Consider the following 21,014-nt stretch of genomic DNA (forward strand, 5'->3'; position numbering starts at 1 on the left):
ACGGCTCATATAATACTTTGTATATAACCAATATATTATTTTAAGAAACTGACAACAATGTATACAGGGTGATCCATTTAAAACGCACCAATCGCTAATAACTTTTTAGGAAAGCGGAATTTCGAAAAAACCCCACGAAGTAAACTATATGTTTTTTTTGGTCTAATTTTCAAATTTTCCTCCCCTGATGCTGTACCTTTATTTTTTGCGGAGTTACGGCCAAAAACCCGATTGAGGTTTCATAAGGACCACTGGTTTTGACAATGATTTTGAAAACTACATACAAAACTATGAAAAATGACGTTAACCCCGTTTTGATATCCTTAATATTAGTCGGAGATATTTAAGATCAAAGTTACAATTTTATCTATTCGTGAACGGTTTTCAATATTAATTTTCCACCAGAAATACACGTTTTGGGAGGTCCTCTGACTGCGAAAAATGTTATTTGTGACGCAAATTACAAAAATAATATTAATAATTGAAGATTTAAAAAAATGTAGAGTAATGTAATGGTTGTGGGTGAATCAAGATAAATTTGTTTTATCATCAAATAAAAGCAATCATCACATCATTTTAACGTACTCCTTATGCAAGACTTCTTGACCTAACATTACGGTAAGAATATCTTGCTATTGATGGGCGGGTGTTGGTCTAGTGGTCAAGAGCGTGGCTTTGTAAGTGGGTGATCCCCAGTTCGTATCCCGCGCATGCAGTCACTCTTATTACTTAAAGAATTATAATACTTTTTTAATAAAGTGTAGTTATACGCGGGATTCGAACTGGGGACCTCCTACTTACAAAGCCACGCTCTTGATCACTAGACCAACATCCGTCACAAGAAGTCTTGCGTACGGGATATATTATCATGATGTTATGGTTACTCTCATTTGATGATAAAACAAATTTATCCCGATTCTCCCATAACCATTACATTACACTACATTTTTTAAAATCTTCAATTACTATTATTTTTGTTCTTTGTGTCACAAATAACATTTTTTGCAGTCAGAGAACCTTCCAAAACATGAATTTCTGATGGAAAATTAATATCTAAAACCGTTCATTAGTTGATAAAATTGTAACTTTGATTTTAAATATCTCGACCAATATTAGGGATATCGAAACGGGGTTAACGTCATTTATCACAGTTATTTATGTAGTTTTCAAAATTATTGTCAAAGCCAGTGGTCCTTATGTAACCCCAATTGAGTTTTTGGCTGTAACTCCGCCAAAAATGAAGATACAGCATCGGGGGTGGAAAATTTGAAAACTAAACAAAAAAAAACATAAAGTTTACTTCGTGGGTTTTTTTCGAAATTCCGCTTTCCTAAAAAGTTATTAGCAATTGGTGCGTTTTAAATGGATCACCCTGTATATTTAATTTATATAACATTTAAACAGTTTTTATATATGTATACTCATATATAAGTACAGATGAGGGTGTATTCCTTTCTTTTTAAAAAATAATAAAACAATAATGAAATAAAAATTAGCATCCCTAGGCGACGTAGTATAAATCGTCTTTTCGACAAGATTATGTAATCTTCTTAAGTATCAATAAATGTAAGTTCGACTGGGCAGTTCACAGCTGCGATTCCCTACTATCCTCACTAGTTGTGGACATCCCAAGATGTAGATGATCTTGATGGACTGTAGTTGGTGAATTGCTAGTCGAAGAATTACCTAAAGCTTGTAGACAAACAGCACTTGTACCGCTAGCACTAGCTCCGCTAGTTGATTGCCCATCTTGTATTACACTACTTGAGACCGAACCTGGTAATAAACCTTCTTTCATCCGTTTCTTTTGTTTCATTCTACGATTTTGAAACCATATTTTTACTTGGGTTTCATTTAATTGTAAAGCTGATGCTATTTCTATTCGCCGTGCCCTTGTCAGGTACTTATTAAAATGGAATTCCTTTTCCAATTCCGTTAATTGTTTATTTGTAAAATTAGTTCTTCCAGTATTATTTAATAAAGCTCCTGGACTACCAGCGCCCAAAGCTGAAGGTAAGACAAGACCGCTGCCACCGTTGGAGCCAAATCCTATCCCAGAATATTCCAAAGTTGGGTTCGGCTTTCCTCCTGAAATAGAAATAAAAAACAATGAATTATAACTCTTGTGAAGTTATTGAAATCTGTCAAGTGTAAATCAACTTTGCATTTTATAGACTGATTTTAATTATAACGCAAGTAATTATGGGCACATACTGATTGTAAATAAATAATAAAGTTAATTACTTCTAAAAATAGAATAATATGCTTTTTTTTCTTTAGAAATTATCAGGAGCAAAGCTTGAACTTAAAATGCATGGAAAATAAAACCAAATAAAGTTTAGCTAAACTGGTAGAAGTTGTTAGTTGAAAGTTGATAAAACTGTAGGACTTCTGGAGAGAAAGATCTGTTAATATTAAATCGGAGGGTCAGCATCTAAACTGAGGACATGTCGCCAACAACCATCTGTCTTATAAACTCTTTCCTAGTCAATTAATTAAGTAAGGAGTTTGACTTTACTGTGGGCGTCAAACTAAACTTAACCTATATAAACAACGTCAAACAAACTTTAGTATCAGATTCAAATGTAAAGAAATTTCGTTCTCTATTTGGTGTTTGAAATTGTATACACGATAAACCTTTACTAACTAACTTTCAACTTGAAACAGTAATAGTGATCAAGCCCTTCGAAATGTTGTCATAAAAATAATGATTTAAAAGATAATTTCCAAAGTATAATGAATGTTAGTAAACCTTTAAACATAACAAAACGACTGCAGGACAGAAAATCGTTCAAAATGAATTTGAAAAAAACACTTTTTCATTCTGAAGGAACCTCGAAACAGATGTTATGTCGAAAATTCGAAATCGAAAATGCCAAAAAAAAAGTGTCGAAGTCTCAAAGGAAGATGGATGATTGTGTTTTATTTTTTTTTAAACATAATATCTATCAAGAATTTTCTTATTTTGTGCTTTCATATTCTAAAGATTTCCCAACCTTTTTTTGGCTCGCTTACCACTTGGTAGTTGGTAGTACATCATGCTAAATTGTACCACTTCGTAAAAATGATTGTATTTCGTGAAATTTGTTATTCCGAATGTTTTATTTTATTATTATTACCTTTATTTGTACAGAGATACAATGTATCTGTTACAAAGGAGTTCAAGTTCATGTTCACTTTATAAACTTCGTAAAGTGTAAGATCTTAGTTTTAAAACTTTTTTTAAATAATTAAAAATTGCGACATATTTTTCGTTTCAAAATTATTAATTAATTTCAAAGTTCTTCTTTAGGATTATTATATTTGCGCCCAAATCTTCTAAATTAATTTCGGCTAATCTATAGAATAGCGCCCCGGAGGCGTGGCCTGTTTATTTTTAGGGGGTGGGAAGTACAGCGCACCTACCGGTGAAAATTTAAACTACTTCCCGCCAATGAACTGTTTCGGATTGTGCGAATTTCGTAACGCTTATGTTTCGCGCGCATGCGCAGTACACTTACTGCCTAGCAACTGCTTCCTGTTTAATGTATTAATAGTTCCCGCGAGTGCTCTGTATGTGACCTGAGGTGCCGTTTTTTTGTAACTTTATGAGTATGAGCGTTTTAAATTTAGAGATTATCTGGAGGGAGTTCGACAGGTATACCCTCCTCAGGAAAAGGACTCCACAGAATAAGGTAAGTTTCTTTTGTGTTGTTCTGTGTAATTATTGTAATGAATCTTGTGACACAAATAAAAAAATTGAGGGTGATTAGGTAGGTTAGGAGGGGGTATGGGGGCGAAGCCCCCATTAAGAAAAAATCAGGGGGTGTGGGGGCGAAGCCCCCCATTAAGAAATAAAGAAATAATTCGAAGTGATTCTGATTCGCTGTTACCATATAACCCGCTAGATTTAAGTGTAAATATAAAATAAATAGTTTTATATTTATATTTGAATATGGCGGGTTCTATAGTAACAGCGAATCAGAATCACTTCGAATTAGGCCACGCCTCTGGGGTGCTATTCTAAAGATTTACCTTAATTTCTTTTAAGCATTCAACTACCTGAAAGTACCAATTAAATTTAATGTTGCTTGAATAGAGCTTACTCATTACAATCAGTCTCTTTAACCAGATTTTTACATAGTTACCATTTAAATTCAATCATTGATAATTCTATTAAATTTTCTTTATCTGTTATCGATAATGATGTAGCTTTTCCCAAATTTTCTTTATAGAAGGGGTTTGAAATCCGATTATCGTTTGTGTTTTCGGGTTTTGGAAAATATTCCATGAAAGACAATTTTAATCCTGCTAAATGTTCTATTATATTTTCTCGTATATCTAGAGACCGACTAACCTTATTATTGTACATATTAACAACTTTACTGTATAATATTATTAATTAAAATAATTTTTATGAATTATAGGAAAATACGTTTCTATGATATTTTTATGATTTTATTTTATTTTTTTAATTTTATATCCGCCATTATTGATTATTTTTCGCGTATCACCAACTTGTTAGTTGGAGTTGTTACTCGTGTACCATTGGTGGTAGGCGTACCACAGGTTGGGAAACGATGTAAAACGAATTCATTGTTCTGAATGCTAATTAAGAGATAAATTATCCAAATGTGCAGGAAAAATTGTAGATTTTCTGAAAATTATTAGGCTGCTAACTAAATAATAGCCCTTAAAAATTGAACTGGAAAAAATTTCAATAAAACCGTCGATCTATAAAATTTAGTAAAAGATAAATAAATAAACTTAATAATTTTAATTAATTAAAATATTAAGTTTATTTATTTATAATTAATTACCTAATTAAATATAATAATTTATAATTAATAATAATTTAATTAATTAAAAATATTGAGTTCCACAGAATGTTTTAATCCTTTTTTTAAATGTAGCTTTTTTAATTGGCTATTAAGTTTTTTGGTGGATTGGCGCTGAAGAAGCAACAATTTAATAGCGCCCAATACCTTGGTTTTCAGTTATTTAAATTCAAATATTGAAAAAGAGAATTGCTACATTTTGTTTTTAGTAAAAAAAAATTAAATATTTTATAGTAATACACCCTCATTGACGCTTCTCCTAGACGGCCCTTCTGGTAATTACAAGAGTAATGTATCATTGTCACACAGCCCTTATTGCACGTCTCTTGTAAGAGTGGCCACCCAGCTGTTAGTAGCAATGGAAACCTTTTGGCCCTCGTCTAGTACGTCTGTCTAACTTAGGGAATGATCAAATCTAACCCTATCATGTCAGTGGTAACTCAATATGTACCTTCTTGCTACTTACTCACTTCGTTTATGTTTGTTCCCTCTTTCTAGGAATCAGATGGACCTGACATTGACTGGACTAGAGCTAAATCCAGAACTACAATATTGATAACAACATAATAAGGAACTAATTAGTTATTAAAGTACATATCCCTTATCATTTTATCATTATTGTTTTTAATTTATAAACTGAAGAATTTAATTTATTTCAACAGCCACCAAAAACGATGAAAACTAATCTAAAATTAAAATTTTAGTTAAGAAGACACACAAATGGGAATTTAATTCGGCAAATGTCACAAGTAAATATTGTTTTCATCTCTGAGATCTACTTTTCTTGTTTCACACAGTAAAGTTGTAAATAAAAAATCATGAAAAAATAAAAGATTAATTTGTTCAATCAGGGAAGGAATTATCAAGAGCTTAGTGCAATGGACTCCAATTGCGGAAGTCTCAAATTCGAGACCAGCCGGCTTTCGTTAATTTTCGAGTTTCTTGAAAAAAAGGAAAATACCGACAGTGGAAACTGATTAGATTTAATAAAACTCCACTTCGCTTTTCTTCTCGGTGACAGAAACATTGAAATTTGAAGTGAAACAGAAAAGTGATAAATCGATCTCTCGAAGATAGATGAAAATCGATAACTTGTAAAAATGAGAGAAAAGATATAGTTAAATCCCGTTCAGATATTTTCAGCTCATGAAATCTAACCTCAACATATTTATTTATTTTTTTTCTAATGCCATACATCATTGGCGCTCTGCCATTAGATATCTCGAAGCCCAATATATTTTCCCACTTGAAGAGAGTTCGTCAGTATTTGTCGCAGGCAAATGGGATAGGGCTTCGCACTCAAAAAGATGATCTCCTGTCATGGGCCCGTTCCCGCAAAGCACACAGTTCGGGTTATCATCTACCCCGATCCTAAATAAGTGTGCCTGCAGGTAATCGTGTCCAGTGATCAAACGAAAACAGGCCACCGCTACGCTCTGTGGCAAGTTATTTTGCAGCACATTGTCCCTCAAGATAGCCCATCGTTTGCCCTCTGATAGTGTGGTATGCAGCTCCGCTGTTCTCTTTTTGGCTTTTGTCCGGCAAATTCGCCTTATGGTCTCAAAAGGAATGGACCCTTCAGGCTGTGTAATATTTGCTGACATTTTAGCAAGTCTGTCAGCTTCCTCATTCCTGCTGAGGCCACAATGGCTGGAGATACATTGTAAAACCACCCTCACATTAAATAAATATCGATTAGGTGGACTTCAACGTAAGAAATATTTTTGTTTCCGATCCATAAAATGTAGCGCCATTTTTTTTATTTTTAGAAAGCTAATAACAAAGTTCTATTTTTACGATATTAAACGCATGTTGCTGGTGACGAGAAAATAATTTTTTTTTTATTTAATTATTTATTTATTTGTAAAGTTACACCAGCGCTAGATACACCATAAGTATCAATGACAATAACTGACATCACTACAAACTCACTAATTGAGGGGAGAAGTTACCCAGCGATAACACTACCTAAGTCGTCTCCCAGGATTAGCTACTCTCCTCAGAAGAGAGAAAATCGCGAGGCCACTGGCGTTTTAATCGTCTGGGAGGATGATCTGGATGGTGATGAGATGATAAATGGCGGAAAAGAGGATTGGAATGAGAGTACAAGTTCTTTTGTAACCGAGTTCGAGCAACCTGATCTACAAACGGAATTTCCAGGTCTGTGAAAATCATTTAAAGAAAAATAAACCAACTGACTTTAACACTTCATTCTCACAGTGGTATGCAAGATTAACTCTTTCTGTAGAATCTCCAACACTTCAAACTCTCTCATTAATGAAATTTGTAAAGAAATTCTATGGCTAACTGCGTCTTCACATTGTTAATAAACAAGAATAAAAGTGAAATGAAAGTGCTACTACAATAGATTAGCGATTACAGGCGCAGCCCGCCATACTAAGATGTATTGCAAAACTGTATTCGATTTCCAGTTGCGTTATGAGGAAATCAAGAAGTGCAGATTTGCTAAATTACGAGGGTCGTTTGAAAAGTCCGTGCAAAGTCAGAGAGATAGCACTACTGGCGCGTATCGAGGTTATGTTTAGTTAGTAGCATCTCTTGGAAGAACACACACCAAGTTTCAGCCAGATCGGTCTATTTCTTTGTGTTTGGCATTCGTTTGAATCGAGTGATTTTCTCACGCTTGACCAAAAACGAAATCGTGTGAAGTGTTGCAAGGACGGTTTGCAGCTGTTCCAGAAGAATCCGCAGGACTTTAAGCGTCGTTTCGTCACTGTGGATGAAACATGGATACATCACTACACTCCTGAGTCCAAAGAACAATCTAAACAATGGGTTACCAAGGGGGAATCTGCGCCAAAAAAGGCGAAGACCGTTCCTTCGGCCGGAAAGATTATGGCGACTGTCTTTTGGGATTCGCAAGGAATTCACAACGCACCAGCTCACACCTCAGCAGTTGTGGTCGCAAAATTAATGGAAATAGGGTTCCAACTCGTTTCACATCCCCCCTATTCTCCAGACTTGGCTCCCTTGGACTACTATTTGTTCCCCAATATGAAGAAATGGCTGGTGGGAAAAAGATTTTATTCAAACGAGGAGGTGATTGCAGAAACGAATGGCTATTTTTCAGACTTGGACAAATCCTATTATTCGGAAGGGATCAACAAACTAGAGCAGCGTTGGACGAAGTGTATAAGCCTAAAAGGAGACTATGTTGAAAAATAAAAAAGGTTTACCCCAAAAAATTAAGTAGTTTTTATTTTTGCACGGACTTTTCAAACGACCCTCGTACTTCGTTCACCTCACCTGATCATCAGTTGAACATGAAACCCGTCTTAATTAATGATTAGGTATTACTTAACAACTTGATTAGTGAATGGTTTGAAAGACTTTTAACTTCGAGCAATCTGTCTTGGTAAAATGTTGATTTTGATGCGTAATATAAATGGAAAATTAAAATTAAAACAACTCTAAGCTCCCAAACAGTAAATAAATAAGCCCAGCTGGTAAATAAATAATCAATTCAAAGAATAACTAAATGGCAAGGAACTTAATTTTTAAAGAAGAAAACTTTTTATTTGAGCTGTTATTTTTGAAAGTGGTATAAGTCCATTTTTCCATATATCGAGACTTTTAAGGTTTTGCATTTGAATTAATTTAAAAATATTCGTAAACCTTAATCTATTCAAGTGATGTTATTAACGCTATACACCTTTTAAATTTTATTATGAAATAATAATTATTACAATTCTTAACAAAATAAATGATATTTTTTTAGCTCTAAATGGACTTATGCAACTTTCAAAAATCACATATTACAAGAAATAAAAACAGGAGTAAATTTAAGTCCATACTTTTATAGACAGCTTTACTGAAATGGGTTTTTATGTAAAAAGTAATAATTAAAATGAAGACATTTAAATACACGAATAACCAAGTTTATTTTTTTTGTAATTTCAGTTATATTAAAAATATAAAAATGAAAATTACTTCGTTAAGATCTTTAAAGCAAAAAATGATATTTTAAACTTATTTTTCTTTTACAGTTAGCATCGAGCAGCGTACACTGAAGTACCAATAATCAAAAATAATTACAATAAGAAAGTTGTTTTAATTATAATTATTAGAAATGGACTTATTCCACTTTGAAAAGATAACATTTTATAGTCAAAATTCTTTTGTTACTTTATAAAAAAAGTCGTACTCCATTGAATGTATGACTATAAATATGGAAAGAATGTGTCTATATCTTACTGAAATTAGCATTAACTCATTTTTTGAAAAATTGGACTTATACCACTTTCAAAAATAACAGCTCATTTATTGGCGAGAAAGTCGTATGTATGTTTAGGTTAGGTTTTTTTATCCCGGGGTTGAAAGAAATTTTATACGAGTATTTCAACCCCATTAGGTTAATTATATTTAGTTCTAGTTTATTTTAGGATGTGCAGGAATATTAGTTCAAAGTACTGCACATCCAGCTACTAGTAGAGTAAATAGCCTCCTCGGATTTAGTATTCAGTAAAGCCCAAGCAAATAGTAAACTTAGAAATTATAATACTTTTGGTTTTGCCTACAATAAATATAATAGAAAACATTTAAAATTATTAATTCAGATTTAGATATGTATTATAAAAGTTAATTGATTTAAGGGATGACACAATTATATTCCACACTCCCCCTCGTCGACAAGGTCGATGAAATAAGAGGGGATGTGTGGAAACAATTTTGCAGACCCAGGCTCCACCCTACCTTGTTAAGCAAGGTGTTGTGATTGGAAGCTATGGGTCTGCACATGTGTCATCCCAGCTCCAGTAGTATAAGGAAATAAGAAGAACTAAGAAAGTGGGCGCTAATGACCAAGAAGTCGATGCGCCGAAAAAAAAAAAACAAAAAAAACAGCTCATTTAACACTTATAGTAAAAAATTATTTACTCGATTTAAAATATTATTTTTTCCATCGTCAAATAAAGTTTAAAAGAGAATGGTAGAGCTCGATAAAATATCCTTAAAATTTTAGACTTGTCTAAAACATGAAACAGCAATGACAATATATAGAATTTGTGTCATGCTGCTTTAACAGAAGCAGTAAGTGTCCCAGATAAGACATACAATGTATTGTGACAACACAATATAGGGGAGGCGACTAGTTCCAGAACCAATGAGAGGATACACTGCTAGGAGAAGGTCACGCCCCTTTTGCTTCTCCAGTTCCTCTCCAGTGGGAGGATCTGGACCTGGGCACTCCTCCAGTAAACCAGATTATTTCACACCATTTAGTCCCAAGGAAGGGTCAAATAAAAATGCTAAAATTTGCTTAAGCAGAATGGTATTGCGCTTAAGGTATGGGATAGTCAAATATCGTTTTAGCGTTTAGACAATTTACACAGTTAGTTGAAATGTATTCACCAAAATTCAGGAGTAAGCTGCTGATAAAGAATCTTTAGTTAAAAAAATTAATAATCAGAATATTATTGAAGAACGTGGGAAGCGATTATGTGAACCAACCCCTTAGCTTACCAATAACCACTTGAACAGTTATTAACCTACGCCTAAATGAAGAAAACCAACTTGTTTTTACGAAGTTAAAACCATTTTTAGGGTAAAATCTAAACAACTAAAACTTACCTAAATAAGGCCTTAACCAAAATATGATTCTAAGTTCTGAATAAAAAAACAGAAGTTAATAAAATAATTTATTTTCAGCCATAGATATAGTAATTTAAAAAAAAATATATCACCAAATTCTAAATTTCTAAAAATTTGACTATTTCAATGACTCTTAATAGATCAGGATTGACAAAATGTTCTATCGCTCTTTCTTTTTTTAAAGTTCAAAATATCAATTTAGTATTTTAGAGTTATTTTATTTCTTAAAAATGGCTTAGCTTATTTAAACTGACTAGTGCTGCACGAGAAACGAGATAAATCTCGGTCTCGGTACCGAGACCGAGACCGAGACGAGACTTGAGCAACCGAGACCGAGACCGAGATCGAGACATGATATATATCTCGTCGAGAAATCTCGGTCTCGTCTAGGTTTTTCAAATATTAATTTTTAGCTACAAAATTATAAAATTGTGTTCTTTATTAATAAATAATCATTACGAGTATTGAATTAATTATTAAAAGATACGATTTTATTATATATGCTCAATATTACTACATCTATTTGACTTCGAATTACATAAGTAAAGTAAGCAAAGTAAAGTAATCGCCTATTTTTTCAAGTGGGGCTTTACGTCCAACTACCAATTAGGTGTCGCGGACGGAGGCGACTAGCAAACATACTTTACTGTAGATTTCTCATATTAACCATTAAATAAAATCCAAAGCCTAAGACCGGGAATCGAACCCAGTACCACAATACACATTAGCTTCGCAGGTCTCGCACCGCTCGGCTACCGTGGCGGCCCCCTTCGAATTACATAATTTTTACATAAATTCACTAAATTTCACTATTCATATCATTCATTTATTCAATTTCATAAATTTCACTATTAATAATCTAATACTTTGAACTTGGATATTATTTGAATTATAAATTTTAGAATTTTAGAATTAGTGAATTTGAAAAAAAAGACTATCTATGCACCTAAAAAATATTGCCACAAATTTTCGTTTTTAAGATACACTTTGCCCAAGCATTGATACATAAAAGAGCTTTTACAGAGTCAGAAGTTAGAGAAGATCTTCTATTGGTCATTATCATCGCAGCTTGCGAAAATAATCTTTCAGATGGCACTGAAGTTGCACAGACACCAAAAATATCTTTCGCCATTCTAGACAAATTTTTGAAGGATTTCTCAAGTGTTTTCCACCATTCTAAAATGTCAACGTCTACTGGTGCTTGGTCTAATTTGGTGTAATTAATTATTTCTGTCTTCCATGCTTCGGTGATATTTGCTGATTTTTGAGCAAATGGTGCAAAAATATTGATGCAGTCGTCGTCGTCGTCAAAAGGTGAATCATCAGATTCTTTATCTTCACCAACAGCCGTAACTAATGGAGCGGGAAGTTTGTTGGGAGGTGTATTTTTTATTTCACGTAAACAAAAATTCAAAAAAACCGAGACCGAGACCGAGATATCTCGACGAGACCGAGACCGAGACTTGAGCGACCGAGACCGAGACCGAGACCGAGATCGAGACTGCATAAAGTCTCGCCTCGTCTCGGTCTCGTGCAGCACTAAAACTGACAAATTTATTGAAATAAATCTACAGCTGAAATCGTTGAACTACATTAATTAGAACAAAAATGGTCGAAGGTAATTCAGCTAGACACAAAACGTAAAAAAACCGAAGGATTTTATCACTAATTACCAGCACGCTAATCATTTAGAATTCAATCTGTAGAAAATATAAAAATCCACATTCCTCATTCATCTAGTTACTTTCTGAATCCTTTTAATAGCGTTAAAAATTCAGTAAATAAACTGAAATTGCAATAGGAATTATAGAAAAAGCAAATTAGGAACTGTAATCAATGCTATCAACATTTACAGCTATAGAAGCAAATATTTGAATTCTAGCTTAATTTTTTTTTTTTTGCGTTTATTTATGCTACAATCAGCGCGTTAGCGCTATAGGTAACAGTGATAACCGATTAACAAATGATAAGTAACGAGTGGAGAAGTTACCCAGTGGTAACACTCCCAAATACGAGATTAGATGGTTAGTATTAGATGGTTAGTCGCTCGTATTAGATGGTTAGGGTACGTTTACAACGGAGCTGTGAGTATAGATGATAGCAGAGATGAAACTGATAGAGTAAAATATAATCGCTGATTAGTGTGCACAACAGAGCTGTGATACATGCAACATGTCGAGTAGTGAAGAAGAGTTTTTATGTTCAGCGGCAACAAAAAGATATATTTTAAAGAAAAAACGCTTTAGAAAATATCATGTACATCCCATAAATAAAAAACGAAGTACTTTGGGCGAATTTCACTATTTATATAAGGAACTTAGAAATTATCCGGATCGTTTTTTTGAATATGTGAGGATGGGTCCACCCACATTCGACTATATTTTAGAAAAAATAAGGTCAAAATTAAGAAAACTTTGGAAAAATTGTCATGGAAATCCTATAACCATAGAAGAAAAACTAGTGATTACTCTTAGGTAAGTAATGATTTTATTGAAAAAAAAAACAAATAAATACACATGAAAATAAATGTAAGCACGATTTAAAAAACAAAATATTGTTTAAAAGTAAATAATAAAATAATAACCAAAAATAATGAGTAAAGACAGCACTAAATAATTTTTCGACGTCCATTTTGAAGCTCCGATATTGGAGTTCAGCTAGCAGAAAAATGAAAAATTTAATTCTATCATCTATGCTCGTTTATAGCAGCGCGTATGAGTCACTAGTCGAAGCTTTGTTGTGCACGCTCACATAAGAATGTACTAGGTTATTCTATAAGCGCTGATACATCACTGCTATCATCTCCGCTATCATCTATGCTCACAGCTCCATTGTGAACGTACCCTTAGTCACTCTCTTCACTGGAGAGGAGATCACGAGGCCACTGTTTTTAAGGCGTCTTGTCGGGTTGTCAGGAAGAGTTCTAGAAGAAAGATTTTTAGCTAGAGGATTTATATGAGATTGCAGATGAAGTGTTTTAGCAACTTGTGTGACAAAATGAATGTTAAGGTCAGTATGTATAGTCAGGTTGGAGACATAAAAAGGAGCGTTTACAATATATTTTAGATTGTAGAGATTGAATCCTTTGGAGATTGGAGTGTTGGGTTGAACCCCACAGCTCTATTCCATACGCCCAGATGGGTTTCAAAATAGAAGTATAAGCTTAAAATAAAGAATTTAGAATGAAAGTTATTAATAGGTATTACCTTCAACTTGTTTAGTACCATTGAGATTTAGTGCAGGCAGAACCCAAAAAGATAAAGGAGCAGATTGAAATGGTTAAACTTAGCAATTTAAGATTATAGCTTATTAAAATTGACCCGCATATTTGCAGAATTGGAACAACTGCACCCTAATTCATCCTTTCAATTTGTCTAATTTTTAACACTCAATAAAATTCAAAGCCATTTTAAACAGCCAAATAAATTTCGAATTTATTTTATTATTTCGATATGAAATTGTGCTTAGACACGTCAAAACAAAAAGAATGTTTCATTTATAATAAAATAAGAAATGGTGAATATTGCAGATGTTTATTTGTAAGAAACACTGACCGGATATAATGTAAGTTTATTGAATAGATACTAGATATTAACAATTAGGTGCTATAGATAAGATGGAGTTTAGTACTAAATGGGCAGGTAACATTAGGTGTTAATTCAGGTGGTGTGCTCGCGGCCACAATAATTGCATAAAGAAGGAATATTACAGTCTGCACTTGGATCCTGCCAGAAGAATAATACCGCTTTGTCACGCCACTGTTCAACAACAAGTAGTTTTACTGCCCTCACAGCAAACATCGTGTGTTCATTTGATCTTGACGACCTTGCTTCACTCTGCTTATTATTATGCTTATCTGCTTGATAATCATTTTGTAATTCGGCTAGAGTACTATAATATTGAAATAGTTCAAGTTGAAACATTGAAATATGTTTTGGTAAAAAGTTGGGTTATTCTTTGTATTGAATTGTTTGTTAATTGATCTTGCACATTTTGAACTACTTTACTGTTCATTTGAGAGTTTTTAGATGTGACATTTGGTAAAAGGAAGACCTCCCTTAATAGCAGAAGAGCAAATCCCTGCTGCTAAACCCGAACTAATGTTTAAAAGACATCTGACAAAACTTAACAGGGCCTAAACCACTTATATCTTTAGTTTAATGCTGTTTAATATTGGATTTACACTTGCACATTTCATTAGGATTGGACCAATTAATTATGTCCGTCTTCAATCCACGATTTAGATCAGATTATAATAGTAATTCTTCCCGATAAAGTAAATATTAATCTTCTTTAATCCTAAACCTGGATTTTTTTTGTGTTTTTAAACTAAATTTTTGTTTTACCTCAATAATGTTACAGCGACAAATAGTTCTTTGCTTTACGGAAGAATACGCACAATATTTTTCCTGCATTTTACGAGGTTACTAGGAAATTCCAGACTAGAAATATTGAGCACTTATAACCAATAAAGACCTTCTCTAAAAAAACGGGGTAAACGCCGAAAAACTGGATTTTGTGAATAGTTTAAAGCGCCTTTCGAAGGTGAAAGACAAAAAAAAAAAAAAAACTTTGAAAGTCTCATGATTGAACGAAAGTTGTCTGCCCCAAGTTTGGAAATTTATTTTTGTAAGACCAAATTTTCGCTATAATTCGCGCCTAATTGAATGTTAGGTATTGGATGACAATAGGAAACGTGGTGGTCAGTGATTTTATTTGGCGGAGCTTTCCAAAAGCCTAAATTTATAAATAAACATGGTTACTGGTAACATTTAGTATAGATTTTTGGTAACCTTTACAACTATCGATGGAGAGAGGTGTTTTTCAAGAAGTCGGTCAAATTTACGGAAATGACGCAACATCAGCCGGCATTGGTACACAAAAAGTGGTTTTTATTATGTATCTGCTTATCTTTAAAATTAACTGGTTATTTGCTGAAGGTGCCCAATTATAAATATATATTATTTTTTATTTTTATTTTTTTTTAGCCTGCAGACAACTTTTTCACTGCGTTGTCCCATTCAAGTTGACTTTAAAAGCAGATGCAAGTTTATGCAACAGGAAGACTAACAGTATGAAGAGACAATGCAACGGAAATTCTGTGCAAAGAACAGTTTATGAATTACACAGAAAAGAATAAAATAAATAAACAAAAAATGTACATAGTAACGAAATCTGTATACAGGGTGACCAGAGTTATATGCTCCACCCACTTTTTTTTTAACGGCGGGAAATTTCGAAAAATAAAAAACACGTATTTAATCATTTTTAGTCTAGTCTTTTTTTAGTGATTGACCCATTTTTTTAAACCCCTGTATCTCGAGATACAGCATCCAACTTTGTTTTTTCAAATAGAACGTTATATTTTTTTTTTTGCATATTTTTATAGCATTTGTAGTAAAAACAACCTGAACGTCGAATAACTCTAGCTTGCCTAGATCTTGACTTCGACACCTAAGTGCTGCTACAAGCAAAGCGTGGGAGTCCAGAGTTTTGGCTTGCCTATCCGTTAATTGTGCCCAGTTTGAACAGATTCTCTAAACAAAATAACGTAATTTTGACAATAAACTGAAATTTGTTTTTCATATTTTAAATTACCATAACTTTTAAAAAACCTAACCGATTTCCAAAAATTTTTTTTTATTTTTTTTAGGAGCTCAAATACTATAAAAATATGCAAAAAAAATGTAACGTTCCAATTGAAAAACAAAAGTTGGATGCTGTATCTCGAGATACAGGGGTTTAAAAAAATGGGGCAATCACTGAAAATAAACTAGACTAAAAATGATTAAATACGTGTTTTTTATTTTTTCGAAATTTCCCGTTGTTAAAAAAAAAGGTGGTGGAGCATATAACTCTGGTCATCCTGTATATTAAAAATTTTTATTTTCCCCAAAATTGAAATAGTGTACAACATAATAATTCGCAACAGACTTTAAAACGAATTTTTAGAAAGAATTTAAAGCTTCGAAAGATCAGATTCATTAATTAATTCAAGCAATAGAATTTTAAAAAATTAGAATATGACAAATTCGAAGTAAAATCCGTACAGATCAGAAGTAATTTGATATAATTTTACTACAAAAAAAAGATGGAAACATGACTGACCGTGGCCTGGTGACGGAATGATGAAATACTGACCCTTATTTAGGGTTATCATCACTTTGGCTGTGCGATAAGTGACCGCCTTTATTCACAGGTGTTGTTCTAACATGGTACATACCAGTTATTTGTCCCTTATTGTTGCTTTAAATTTTTCTTAAAATGCCTTTTCTTTTGTATTTATAAAATAATAATTCTTACCCTTAAAATTCCTTATTATTTGATTAACTAATTGTTTGGTGTGGTACAGGGTTGTAGCAGGGACCGATCCTGCAGTATGACAACATCCGCCCATATTTGAGCAAATCACCGTCCAAAAAATTTGAATGACTTGAAGATCAAAGTTGCAGTTAATAAATTTAGCAACGAGTAATACATTAATGGTAGGATGTAGGTAAATTTATATTCTAGAAGCATTATAACGATGTTTAAAGGTAAAACGATAGTACAGGTGCTAATTGTCCTTCCGCTGGCTAAGAGAGACGACTTTGATTGATTGCAAAATAATTTGGTCCTTAACAGCGGACATGGTAGTTAGTTTGAATGAGAGAGAACGCAAATAAAAGTGAAAGAGAGATGAATGTGGAAATATCGCTGGCCCGAGAACAGGTTAGACTGGCGGAGGTACTGGTCTTGACTGCTAACAAATTTCTGTTATTACTGGCACGAAGGTGATAATCTGGCGAATAGAAGGGAGTGCCCTGCAGGAGGGCATCGATCGGCTGCAATTTGCCTCTGCTGCTCGAACAGTATGGTAAAGGCTCTCTGATGGTCGCTCACAGCCTTTATGTAGTGCTAAAATTAACAAATATCTGCCAACATTGCCAGTCGTAAGTCAAAATGTTGCCCTTACACAAGGATTGTACTCGTAAGAGTTCGAATCAATTTAAAAGGAAATAAACCAAAAAGCCACTCGTTTAGATTAGAACATCTTTATGTGAATTAAGGTGGTCGAAATAACTTTTTATTCAGAACTCAAATCTTTATTTTTATTAATTTTTTTCGCGACATTTAGGCCCACTAGACCACGTTTTTTAAGATTATGACTTGATAATACATTATTCCATTTTACCAAGAAAGAATAATGCCAATTCCTGCCATAATTTGTTTATTTTTGCCGATCTTTCGTCCTAGGGACTACGTCATCTTCAGAGGCTAACTGACAATATAATATTTTTACAATAAGATAAAAAATTAATGACAGTTTCAGTCATGGTAAACTTCAATATGCCGAGCTTTCGACCTTGGGACTAGGTTATCTTCAGGGCTGTGGAACATATTTACAGAGTGTTAACAATAATTTTATTGCAATGAATATGTATAATGTAACGAAATTTACAAAAATATTTACCTAATTTACAATATACTGTTTTACATCATTAGAGGGTTGGTGTGTCTTTTGTCTTGTCTATTCATGGACTGTGTGATATGTGTTTGGTTGTAAGGAAGTCAGTGTTACCATTTGTCAAGTATTTTGCAGTAAGTTGGCGTTTGTTTCTTTCTTCGAGTTTGCTTGGGTTTCTGAAATCTGTGGAAAGGACTAATTTCTTCAAAAGAAGTGTTGGCACCACTGCTGCTTGTTGAAGCAATTGCCATGTTGGCACCACTGCTGCTTGTTGAAGCAATTGCCAGAGGTGCGTTGACTTCTTGGTTGTCATTCAAATTCTCAAAATGTAATAATGAATGAGAATAAATATGAAATTGAAACAGTTCAATAGGTGGCATCTTACCCCAAGCACTCTGGCGGAAGACGCCACATAGATTTATTTTTGTACTAGGGCTTCAGCCATGTTGTTTCAAGCTAACACGTACTCACCAAGATGCACACGACACAAATATCACGGAATTATTACGTTTAATCTAGTCAATCCGTCACCAAACCTTAAGAATCGACAGCGAAATATTATAATATGGGCACTCGCCAAGTTCAAAGAGTTGAATTTTCAGTTTAACGACGATTAAACTAGATATAAATAGAAATATTCGCAAGCACGGTATTCACAGTTGATGACTACAAGCTCTAACGTAGGAATTGCTGTCATCCAGTTGTAGATATGCAAAATCTGACGGTACTTGCGTCTTCCCCCTACTTACCTTATATGTTGTTTAAATTGTTGGTGTCAGTTTTGAAATTTAGACTGTTTTCTGTCTTCGATATGTGTATAATTTATAGCACTTTCCTTTTTTTGTATTGGTTTCTGATTTAAGTATCTTTGTGTTTGGGAAAGATCGAAAGTGTGATGATTTTCTGTACTATGTAAGGAAAGTGCTGTGTGATTGTAAAGTTGGTATGTCTTCTATCCTCCCTGCTTGTGATCAGTCACCAAAAAAATGAACAATATTTTTCCTCTTCTTCTTTTTCGACCTTCTTAGTTATTTAGGTTCTACCAAATTTAATAATTATTGATTTTTTCCCACTACTTTAGAAACAGCTCCTATTTTGTAAAACCGAAAAATAAAAAAGTTGGGGACAGAAAATAAGGTTAATTTACCCCCAAATAATGTGTTTAACATTACTTTATTGATCTGTAAGGTGCTATAAGTGTTTTATCCACAATTCTTTGGGGCACATAATATTTTATTAAATTATGTCCATTTAAAGTGAACAATTCTGCAGTGTGCATTCTTAGATTCCCCACATACAGTTGGGCCAAACTTGATTTAAGTATTGCGAATCTAATTGTTAAAAATTGGAACTAACTATTAAGGAATAAAGAGGCTAAATTTCAGTCAATCTCTTCTTAATTATTATTTTAAAGAAAATTATAACTTATAATTGCCACACCTGATAATAATCTGATAATTCTTATTTTTTGTAAGAAAATAAAACCAAACAATTGGCGCTGATAGTTACATTGTCAGCACATTATCTATAAGCATGTAGCAGACAACCAATAAAAAGCCATTTAATGGAGAAATCCATGATTTATTGCTTTTAAATGAGGACGTATTGTAAATCCAATCATTGTATCAATTATTGTACAATTAGAATTTATGTTCAGATAAGAAGAATATTGATTAAATAACAGAAAAAAATGATTGATTTCGTTTTTACTTAAAAAAAAGTTTTGAAATTGCTTCCGCATTTGTTTGATTGATTCAGTAAACAATAGTTTCTACTATGAAAAGTTGTCTGCTATTTTCAGTTTTGTTGGACGAGTTTGTTGAGCTTAAACTCATAGCTTAAAAGCTTCTTCATGGAACCTCGCTTAAACCAGCTTTCCTACCAAAAAACAAATCCAATAGAACGATAGTTTACTTTATATGAACGCCGTTCTCTAAATTAGCGGTCCACTCCGTATTTTCAAAGCAAAATTCTTTTTATACCGAAACTAGGCAAGACTGGAGCATTTTCAACAAATACTAAACTTTTTTTTTTTTATTTTTTATTTTTTATTTGTTTATTTATTTTGCAACTGTATGCAGTACAATAAGCAAAAGTGATGAGTGAAAAGGGATGGCACAAATACACATGCACGCATATGCATATCCATACACATACGCGCACATGAATGTGCGCCAAGGGCGTGATTGGAGTGAACGACGACCAACCAGTGATGGAAGCCGTTAGTTCGCCAGATTGGCAAGCTTACACAGCAACCATCCTAGGAGGTCGGCGTTGTGTTGAGATGGTCGCGTGGCCACCGCCGCTTTAGTCTGCGTTGAGGGTTAGAAGGAAGTGTTGTGGTAGACATGTTGTGGATCAGAGGGTTGTAGTGATCGTGTAGATTTGAATGGAGTTTTGTGTATCGAGTTTGGGCTATTTCAGAAACGAGAGGAATATTGAGATCAGAGTGTATAGTATGATTGGAGACGTAGAAGGGAGCGTTAACTATGGTTCTTAGAATTTTTGATTGTAAGGTCTGAAGTCGGTTGATGTTCGATTTTTTGGCACTTCCGTAAAGTTGTAAAATACTAAACTAAATTAACAATTTCAAATAAATTCAAATTTTTGCTAATTAAACTATTAACGGGCAGTCAGTCTTTGGCTGGTCGGAAAGTGATATCATGATCGAGTTTTTTCACCCTTCATTTACTTAGTCACGTAGAGGAACTCGGTAGTGTCACGAAGAGGTAGCAGGAATTAGAGTGTTTATAGGCAGATAGATTCTAATCTTGAAAGCTTGCTACTTAATTTTTGGCCGTCGCGAGAGATGATTTGGGAGTTATTGGGCCCGGAATTGGGCGAGGATATACACTCGGTGCGGAAGTAAGACTTACTTAGAGTCAGCATAAACGATCAAGCGGTTCGGTGCCATCCTCATCTTTCGCGCTCCTTCTTACTGTACAGTTTAATGGCCCTTCAGGACATCAACTAACTTGAGATTGTTGGTACGCTCAAATTTTTGGCACCACAAATAGTGGATTTGTATGATCTTCCACCAGATTTGGCGCGAACATGATATATGACGGATATAATGAAAAATCATTACAGAGCTATTTTATAAAGAAGCTTTTCGCCTTGTCCCAGCATAATTTCATGCT

The 21,014-nt window shown here is 33.7% G+C and overlaps 1 protein-coding gene across 1 annotated transcript in view; it reads right to left on the reverse strand.

The window, feature by feature from the left end:
• Nucleotides 1–204: 204 nt before the first annotated feature.
• The window catches only part of lab (labial), a 77,856-nt gene continuing 57,046 nt past the window's right edge, over nt 205–21,014 (reverse strand). The window contains exon 2 of the mRNA XM_074127364.1: nt 205–2,088. Within this exon, the coding sequence (XP_073983465.1) occupies nt 1,586–2,088 (503 nt within the window). The 3' untranslated portion in view covers nt 205–1,585. The remainder of the gene's footprint in view (nt 2,089–21,014) is intronic.

This window comes from Rhodnius prolixus, unplaced genomic scaffold (genome assembly GCF_049639745.1).
Source record: "Rhodnius prolixus isolate KJV_2025 unplaced genomic scaffold, Rpr scaffold_3, whole genome shotgun sequence".
NCBI classification, from domain to species: domain Eukaryota; kingdom Metazoa; phylum Arthropoda; class Insecta; order Hemiptera; family Reduviidae; genus Rhodnius; species Rhodnius prolixus.